Consider the following 10168-nt stretch of genomic DNA (forward strand, 5'->3'; position numbering starts at 1 on the left):
AGAGCAGAAAAACAAGATCCAAATCCATGTTAATGCCCAAGATTTTGGACTGGGATGGTCAAGGGTCCACATACCTTTGGCCATATAGTGTGTATTAGAAAATCTACACAGGGTATAAACTGTGGTGCGTTTTAAATGGTTTTAAAGTGTTTAAGTGTTAATTTGAGCGCGTGCTTTGTGTAACTCAGTAATTGCCATTCAGTGGCGGAGCCTAGAGTAAGAGATCACTACAACAACAACAAAAAGACTTTTTAGAAAGGTAAGATAGAACTTTATTAATCCCAAAGGAAATTCATTTGCCAGCGATCGCTTTAGATTACAAGAGAAATAAATCTAAATGAAATATTCTATATATACAGAAATATAAAAAGTAACCACATCTTGTGCATATTCAGTAGCAGTGGAGTCTTTAGCAGTTCTATCGCAGTCCTGCTGCCTTATATGAATTCTTATTCACATTTTAATTATAATTGTCTTTCCATATATAAAGGGAAAAAAAGTTTAAAAATTTGGCCTATAATCTCATGAGCTGGCTTTCTCTTGATGTAATTTGCGTTCTTCCTCCGGGCTGGTCGAGTCAGCCGTCATTACGAGTCACCGTATTCTTCAGACTGCCATATTGTGAGGCCTTGTTCCGGGCTTCTAAACTCTCCAGGAAAGTCGTCATCTCGGTGGCAGGCTGTAAAAAGTCTGGGGGGTCTGCGTGAGCAAGCGGCAGCACGAAGTCAGCCTGGACTGCTTCTCCATACCAGCTTGACTGAATTTCAAGCAACGAGGGACGTTGTGTGGTGTAACGAGCTTGTGTAGTGTACAGGGACAATACACAGATGCGACAGAGCTCCTTTCAAGTCACCTCATAGGATTTTTTTTTTTTTTTTCTCCCTCCGCTGCCTTTATTTTTGGGGCCTGTTAAGCCTGTACCCTCATAAGCTACCTCAAAGAGACCAATTAAGAGTGGAAGCGAAAGGAAAATGAAAGGCCATGTGCAGAGTAAAGACAAGTTCTGCAGTCTAATTATACTGTATCCGACCCAAGCTGGGAGAAAGACGGTGCCAGCCAAATGTTTGTGTTACAGTCTACCATCCGAGACCCAGTGCGTTGTTTTAACACCAACATGGCCTCCCAGATTTGGATTTGTTCTATTTTATTTGCACACTTTGCGTTTCCTGGAATGTTTTCGCTCCAGTCTCACACTCTTCTCTCCCACTCTGTCTCTTTCTCAGACACCCCAGGATGCACATCAAGACAGGCCTCCTGGACGCTCACCTGTACTGCTTTAAGAGATCCGTGGTTGACTTTTTAGTCGACAACAAGTAAGTATGGGGAATTTCCCACCGTGAATTATGTCTTTTTCACGCCTCTTTTGGCTTGTTTGCTCTTCTCCTCCCTCACTCTTAATGGTTATTACAAAGTGAGGCAGAAGGAATGCAGTGTGGAAACTCAACTATATGGTTAAAACTACAGGAGGTAGTAGTTACTTAATTCCGCAACATTATCAAGCAAACATCGATTTGCTTTAATCATTTATTAAGCCGTGTGTGTTAGCTGTCTCTGCTTACATCATCCATCCTGGTTTCTCCTGCTCCCCTTTTCTCTCATCAAACCGGGCTGACTTTCTGTAGCCTGCCTTTTTCCCCTCTTTTGCTTTGTTTGGTACCATTTTCCTCCCTCTCTCTCTCACTCCCTCTCTCTCTCACTCTCTCTCTCTCTCCCTCTCTCTTTCCTTCCATTTCTCCCACTCCCTTTCACTCATGAGGCTGCTGAGGCACAGAGTAGTGAAGGAGAGAAATGGACAGAGTAACTGTTGTTTCTCTCACGCCATTCAGATGGAAATGCTAATCTTGGCCGAAAAAAGGAACTAAAGAGTGAGGGTGAGAGTGGGGAGCTTGAGGAGGAGCGATGGTTAGAGACCCACTGGAAGTCGGCCCCAGGCTTACAGAGTGCTTTTTACAGACCGTGCTCCATCCTGATCCCTTTAAACCTGCGAGATGCCCATGAACTAGAATCCACACTGCGGTGACATAGTCGTCCTTTTCTGTCCCCCCTTTGTGCCTTTGTTTGAACCTTTAGAAGAATGAAGAAAAGATTCCTTAAATAGTCGTCCTCCATTCAGACCTGAAGCAGTGCATTGATATGATGAATGCACATGCAGGATATAGATCTAAGACCTTTTTTTGCTGCAACCATGAAATAACTATTTGATTTGTTATATATGTAGGGTGAAGGGCAACTGCTGTCTCTTCCTTTCTGAATTCTAAGATGAATTTGTTCGACCCCAGGTCTATCTCTTCACTGCGGGGGGAGCTGGTGCCATATCTGGTGCGTAAGCAGTTCAGGAAGGTGTTAAACGTTCCGACTGATGAGAAACAGACAGAACAGAATCAGAAGAAAAAAGACGCAAGCTCTTCTCTAGGTAAACATTTGTCACTTAATGAAACACCTTTGTTAAAATGGAAGCTAAGATAAATCATGTTTTCTTTGATGTTATAAAGCAACCATTTGAGTATGAATCTTCCTCGTTAAAAATCGTGTCCGAAAGCAATCATCATGTACCCGTCATCAATGAAGTGTTTCTGATTAACCCGTGTCAAGGTATCGAGACGAAGAGGAGTAAAAAAAAAAAACATTCGATGTACCACAGGACATTGTGAAGGTCATTATTACCAAGTGAAGAAAACAGGCTACCACAGAAACATCACCAAGAACAGGACGTGTCACCAAAATTGATGAAAATCAAAGACAGAAATTTGATTGATGCTGACAAGATACATTAGAATAATTAAATATAGATAGACAGCACTACAGTGAAACATGGTGGTGGCAGCATTAAACTCTGGGGCTGCTTCTCTCCACCTAGGACTGGATAGAGGGGATCTTGAATAGCTCCAAATATGAATCTATTTCTAGGTCCTCTGTTAGATACCTGAGGTAAAAATTCTCCTTCCAACACGATAATTACCAAAAGCACAAATCCAAGTCAGCAAAGGCACGGCTTCAGAAGAAGATCAAGGCTTTGGAACGGCCTAGTCGGAGGCCAGATCTAAATCCTATCAAAAACCAGTGGAATGACTTGCAGACATATGGCATCTTTTTGCAGTTTGATAGATCTAAAGAATTTGTGTCAGGAGGAGCAGAAAAAAGGAACTTAACTAACATTTATCTGTTTGGTAGTAGTGAAATAAGCCTCTTTCGACTTTTTTTCTCCATTAGGTTTATTAATATAGAAGATCAATGCATTTTTCCACACACTGGTATTCAGTATCACGTTATTCCTGACACACACAACACTGTTTCTCAGAGATCTTGAGCTCTGCTAAAGATGAGGGGCTTCTGGAGTTTGCACGAGATCGCTCCTGCTGGAACGATCATCGTGGCGATATGAGCGAGGCGTACCATGGAGGAAACCTCCGTTGCTACGTGCACGTCATGGAGGACGGCGTGTGTTACCGCGTCAACACGTTGGCCGCGTACGTGGAGGCCAATCGCGTGGTGAGTGTTGAAGCAAAGCTGGCGTACGTACACGTGCCTCCTGACATGAACTGTTTGTTTTGTTTTTTTTTAGTGCGGCCTGATTAGCCGCAGGTTTCTTTATTAAATTTACATATCACAGTGTAGTCTCATAATATTACAGTATTATTGTTTCTAGTTTATCTGACATCTAGCTTCGGCTCTTATCGTTCATCATTACTTTACATGTCACATTAGTTAACTTACTATAACCACTCATAAGCTCAGAATAAAACACAACTCATTATAGGGAAATATCGCTAACTAGGAATTTCCATATGTTGCCTTGTCCAGTTGTGTTACATTGCATATCTGCATATAATCATGGGGACTCGTGGTGCTTTCCTCATAAATATAACAGCTGATCAAATGAAAAGGAAGACATAAATAGGGTAGGGAGTACAGCAGAATATCTGCTAATATGTGCCTAATGGGATTTTGGTCTGATTTTTTGGTCAGGTTCCCAAACTGGTTGAAGAGCCTCAAGTTCACCCGTCTGCTGTAGTGTCTGAGAGAAGTCTCGTGAGTAGTCCAGTCTCTCTCTCAAACTTTATTACAGTGAACGTAATTTAAATATTTTTATGGATCGTTGGTTTGTACACTTTTGTATTATATTGAAGATGGTTATTTGCAACGTTATCTTTCTAAGGTCGGAGGTGACAGCATCATCGGCGCGTTAAGCCAGATAGCAGACAAAACATCCATCAAACGCTCAACCATCGGCACGTCCACCACAATCAAGGAGAAAGTCAAGATAACAAACTCGATCATCATGAATAATGTCACTATTGAAGAAGGGTAAGTGCTTTGGCTTAAGCTCATTACTGTATGTTTTCTTCTAGGCATCTTTCATACAAATGATGTTAGATGATATAGTGCTGTTGAACTCTGATTGGTCAGAAGGTGATTCATTGTCTGTAACACCACTCATAATGTATTCCTCACTTGATGGCATTTCTATGGCAAGAATTGTCATCATATCTGAGTATGAGCATTCACTAAACTCAAATAAGTGTGCTAAATAAGGACAGAACTGTATTATATTCCTACCTGCTAAAGGCATTGCTTCATTCTTCTCTCTGAGTACCGTGTAAAAGAAAAGCTGGTGCCATGTGCCATTTCTAATACAGCTAGGATTAAGCGATCAACGTACAGAGACAAACCATTTCTGTTTTTCTCTTTCGAAACAAGTCTGGTGCTGGAAAGTTGAGATAGAGGACAGGACATGTAGCATGATCAGACTGTCCTGCTCTAGTAGTAGAGAGAAGGGGGTTGGAGGCTTCGTCTGCTGCATTTTATTGTCTGAGAAAAAACAGAAACTTCTGTTGTCAAACCGCTGAAGGTGCTCGCTGACCCTGAACAGGCCACCGATGCTACGAGCACACAGAAAAGTGATGAATGTCGATGTAATGATTGCCAGAGAGACAAGTGCATCAGCGTGCAGGTTACTCCACAAAACAGACATAAAACGTCCTAGAGAATCGCTCATGGCTGCATGACCCTCGGCTTTTCATTCTGATTCAGTGAAAGTTTAGCTTTAAGCTGCTTTCAGTACATGCTGAGCTTCAGGACATTGAAACACGTAGCAGACAACATGGAGCTCTGCAAGCAAGCGAGACTGAAACAAGTGCGTTTTTGTCCAAATCCAAGGCAAGAGCTTTTGGGGGGTTTTTCCAGTGCGGTTTTCCCCCTTAAAGCAGGCGAGGCTGGTGCCAGCACGGGAACCCTCACATCCGAATTAGAGCTCGCATGAAAGCGATGGGTGAAAGAAATGAGAGAGAGAGAGAGAGAGAGAGAGAGAGAGGAACAGCAATTCTTTCAGATTGATAAAAAAAAATGTAAGAGGGGATTAGCAATGTCAAAGAAGGCACTTGCATTTTTGGTCTCTTTGTTTGCATGGAGGAGTGGTTGTTTACAAAGCTCTGGGGGCTTTAGGCTAGGAGGGGGGTATGGAGTAGGGGATGAGAGGGGTGGAGGGCAAAGGAGTGAGGGAGGGGGTCACCATGAGGAGGAACACAGTGTCAGTAATTAGTGGTATTTCAGCACTGCTTCTTTGGTGGTCTTTCTGTTTAATTCTCCAATCCTTGTAATCTCCCATCGCTACCAAGCCTCCTCCCCCCCCCTCTCTTTCTCTCTCTCCCTTGTTCCCTCTTTTATATATTTATTTATCTTTTATTTGACTATTTCGCTATCATACGCTGATAGAGAAATCTGTGTGTGTGTGATGCTTACACGGGTAACTGAATGGTACACGTGTCGACATCTGATGTACTGAGAATGTACACCATCCATATGATACCCAGTCCTGCAGTGGTCCAATTCAGTTAATTAGCAGGGAGGAAGGTTCCTAACACCAGGTCGAGTTCCTGACCGAGTTGAGAACAGCAGAACAATCAGAAAACCAGCTAATCCTCAGTAGTGTGTAGTGTCCTATAGAAGAGTTCACTTTCTAACATGCCTGGCAAGGCTGACAGGACGTGTGAGCACTTTCTCATGTCCGCTCTACGGCACCTCAGACATGCTGCAGTGATCGTATGCATATATATTTAGTCTCTGAGCTGCACAGTGGGCCGCCTCACACATCAGACGCCGCTGTTGTTTTTAATACACGTGCTAATGTGGTCATATGGGGAATAAAAGAAACTGGCAGAAAACAGGGCAGGATCGGGTTTCCCTTGCAGACGGAGGGAGGCAGCGTTCGGGTGCACAAAGGACAAGACCCTCAACTGTGCAATTAGTGCAAAGACATAAAAGTGCATTTCTTGAACTATATTCCCGCACCCGAGAGCGCGAGAGAAGAAAGCCAGGCTTGGCTCAATCAAACATCAAACTGTGCAAATACAATTTTATGGTGCCAAAGCGAGCCTAGGAAAATATTATTCTTCGTGCGGTGTAAACAAGGAGCTGCTTAGAGCTCTCTCTCTGTGTGTGTGTGTGTGTGTGTGTGTGTGTGTGTGTGTGTGTGTGTGTGTGTGTGTGTGCGCGTGCGTGCGGAGCCATATAGTACATCCTTACATAAAGATATGTGCAAAAGTTTTTGCCCCCGTGATTATTTGACATCATTATTATTACAGCCAAATAATGAAATTGTTGCAAATGATAATGTGGGTCTATTCTGCATCAAGAGATCAACTGAAAAAACTCGAAAGTGAGGGTTTGGCCAGAAGCGTGTTGATCTCAGAAGGCAGTGTTTGACATCTGGCAGAATTGGAACAGATGAGAAAAAGAACTGGTAAAGACAGGGCGGCTCACACAGTGCCCGAACTGAGGAGATCCAAAAAGCTGAATGATCCCAAAGATGCTGCAGGAAGTAGTAAAGACAAACTATTTAAAGGTTTGAGAGAAGATTTTAGACAAATCAGATTCAATATGGTTAAAATGCAGTGTGAAAAACAATATCAACTTTTTTTAATTAATATTTTACCATGAATTATTTGAAAGGCTTTTTTTGCCTTTCTCCTCCTTGTTGGTTGTGTATTTTATATATAATGTATAATCTGTTAGTAAAAGTAAATAATATTGACTTTTCTAATGTTACTTTGGCAATACAGCTCTGTCGGGTGAACACGGGACTGTACAGGCTAATAGAGTTGTAATAAGGTTGTAATGACACAAGTACTGAGCTAATTTACATATGCATGGCTAGACACTTAATCATGTACAAACAAATTACAGCAGCAATGAATGAGTGTGACTCATGGAGTGACTTTTAGTGTTTGTGTGTGTGTGTGTGTGTGTGTGTGTGTGTGTGTGTGTGTGTTAGTGAGAATTCACAAAAGGAAACTGATATGAAGCTCTATTAATATCCGGGTTTCAGGTGTAACATCCAAGGCAGTGTGATCTGTAACAGTGCCACGATCGGACGAGGTGCTGACATTAAATACTGTCTGGTGGGAAGCGGCCAGTGCATCGAGCCAGAGGGTGAGCGCATGCACTGTTTTACACCACACGCACACACAATCAAGTCAGGCCTTTGTGTTTGTTTGTTTGTGCTCTTGCACAGTCGTGCCTGCCTTTTTCAGCTTCAGTGTATGTCTCTTTATATGTGTTTGTATGTGTGTGGCTTGTCTGTTAATCTGTTTCAATAGTGCATTAAAACCTAAGCTTGTGTGAACAATTGCGCTTTATTTTTTAATATTGTTAATCCCCTCAGTGTTGGATCATACTGTGAGGTTTGTGTGTGTGTGAGTGTGTGTGTGTGTGTGTGTGTGTGTGTGTGTGTGTGTGTGTGTGTGGCTTCAGGCTGTTGTATTGCGGGTGGTCTGCTCTCGCTCTCCAACCTCTCCATCAATGACTGTGCCTAAGGCGGCCTTAAGATGTCCAGAGGCTTCCTGGCCTAATTGACTGAACAACAGGGTGTTGCTGCCTCAGCAACTCCCCCCCCACCCCCACCCCTCACACACACACTTTTTTCCCTCCCCCGTTGCACACACCCAAACTGCAACATTTCTCCACCCCCCACCACGCTTTCCTTTTCCCTAGTCACTTGTGAGCTGGACCCGATTAGTCAGCCATAACCTCCTAAAAGACAGGGGCTTATTGAAGTGCTCCCAGAAATCCCAAATTACAAGCTAGACCCCTGTACTTCCCATACACATACACGCATGGGCATACACATGCGCACGCACACACACACACACGCACACACACACACACACACACTGCTTAAAGCACAGTGAGTGACCACAATCCAGAGAAACCAAGAACAGAGTTCATGTTGCCTTTTTTCTTTCTTTCTTTCATTCTTTCATTCTTATTTATTTATTTTTTATTTTTTTAAATCATTGCATTTAATGATTTATGCACATTGCATGACACCCACCCTCCACCTTATAATTTATATTATAGCCAAAATATAAATGCACAACGCTTCTAAAAGACGACCCTATAAACATTAACATCGTACCTGTACATCTCTGCCGGTATGTACAAACAAAGGAAGTAGCACAGGACGCTTTTGTATTTTATTTCTTTCGACTCCATACATGTAGATCTGTCTCCACTCACCACCTGTGCCCTTACTATTAACATGACCACCAGGCTTATCACACCACTAAGCCTATCTAACTAGCTGTTGAGTGATTAGAGCACTCTAGATACCAGATGACTGCTCTGGAGCTCTACTTTGGTGGTCCCATGCAGTCAGTGTCCATTAGCTTCATGCTTCAACCTGACAACTTCCACACACAAGCTTGTTCTACGCTGTTTATCCCTGCTGCCTGTTAGCATGTGTTAGCTGAAGTGCAGCCATAGGCATCTCATAAAGTGTCTCAGCAGTTGCTCTACAAGGCCCTTTATAAGGTTTGGGGCTTCGCATCCCCAGACAAGCAAAGCATGCTGGGGTATGCCTGGGAAATTCATTACAGATTATTTGTCTGCTCGCACACCACGGCTCAGCGTGAGGGTGTGTGTGTGTGTGTGTGTAAGACCACCTGAGCACTCGGCAGGTGTTAGAGCCAGTCAAAGGTGGCACCCAGGCTGATGACACATGCTGTTCTTCTTCAGATGTTTTTTTTTCCCCCTCTGTACTCTATTTCTGTCTCTCTCAGCCTTGGATGTCCATCATGGTATGCTCTATTTGTCTTTGCCCAAGCTTTGAATGCCAAAAAACCATCATATTTTTACAGAATGCTTCTCTCTAATTGCAACTGTTTAGCATGGACATGCTAATGATGTGTTCAGTCACAGGATATCGAACTTCCTCCTATTTATCTGCCTGGATGACACATATTTATAAATAGGGGCCTCGTCTGTCATGTCAGGTCCATTTCCTTAGCCAATACAAAAAGGAACTGAGATAAACTTTGGAGGTATACACATAGACTTTCAAAGACATGTTTTTCTCATTTTTGATTGAAAACATGGGGGAAAAGCTAGTTAAAGTCAACATTTCAGCCTGCCTAATTGACTGACCCTCAAAAACGGACTTTTTTATCCCAATATTTGCACAACTTTCCCCGTCAGCAATATAAATATACTCTCGTACAAGTTAGCGCCCTCCGCCTCATTTTGAGACATCGACACAGATGGAAGACGCTAATATTTGTCATCAAGATAGTGGCATGAGTCTTGTGATAAGATCTCCAGCGCTGAAACGCGTCATGGCAGCCCCTATCCCAGAATGCACAGCTAACTCCTGAAGACACGGATAACCAGGCACCGTTCTGAACATTACGTTTATTTTTTGTTTCAGCCGAAAGGACCAACGATGTCATCGTCGGATCGGATCAGCTGATGGAGATCTAGATCCAGGGAGAAGATATCTCATGGGCTTGACAAGATGGTCACCAAAGAAGCTTCATCTTGGACACCTCAACTTTTTTTTTTTTTTTTTTTTTTTAACTGAATGTGTCCAAATAAACGGATTTATTTATCTCAGCTAACGGTGTCATTATTTTTCTTTCTTTCTTTCTTTCTTTCTTTTTTTTATTTTTGGCTTTTTCACTGAAATGTCCTGTCATAAGATCGTGTGCTTCTTATATTATTCATGTAAAGAGCAGCCAGACAATACTATACAACTTCCCATGTATAAATGTGAAGATGTTTGTAATTCATGACGTTTGCTTGTACATATTCTATCCAAAAATGTAATGTAGGTATGTTTCTGCTGACACAGTTCGAGTGCTGGTGGGAGGTGCTGTACTGGTGTCTGTCGATGTAC

General features: G+C 42.6%; 1 protein-coding gene across 1 annotated transcript in view; it reads left to right on the plus strand.

Annotated features, from left to right (window-relative positions):
• eif2b3 (eukaryotic translation initiation factor 2B, subunit 3 gamma) overlaps positions 1-9849 on the plus strand; it is a 37833-nt gene extending 27984 nt beyond the window's left edge. The window contains exons 6-12 of the mRNA XM_060873961.1: positions 1224-1313; positions 2280-2413; positions 3299-3489; positions 3967-4029; positions 4157-4305; positions 7325-7428; positions 9701-9849. Of these exons, the coding sequence (XP_060729944.1) occupies positions 1224-1313; positions 2280-2413; positions 3299-3489; positions 3967-4029; positions 4157-4305; positions 7325-7428; positions 9701-9753 (784 nt within the window). The 3' untranslated portion in view covers positions 9754-9849. The remainder of the gene's footprint in view (positions 1-1223; positions 1314-2279; positions 2414-3298; positions 3490-3966; positions 4030-4156; positions 4306-7324; positions 7429-9700) is intronic.
• Positions 9850-10168: the final 319 nt, after the last annotated feature.

The sequence above is a fragment of the Tachysurus vachellii genome, chromosome 7 (genome assembly GCF_030014155.1).
Source record: "Tachysurus vachellii isolate PV-2020 chromosome 7, HZAU_Pvac_v1, whole genome shotgun sequence".
Lineage (NCBI taxonomy): Eukaryota > Metazoa > Chordata > Actinopteri > Siluriformes > Bagridae > Tachysurus > Tachysurus vachellii.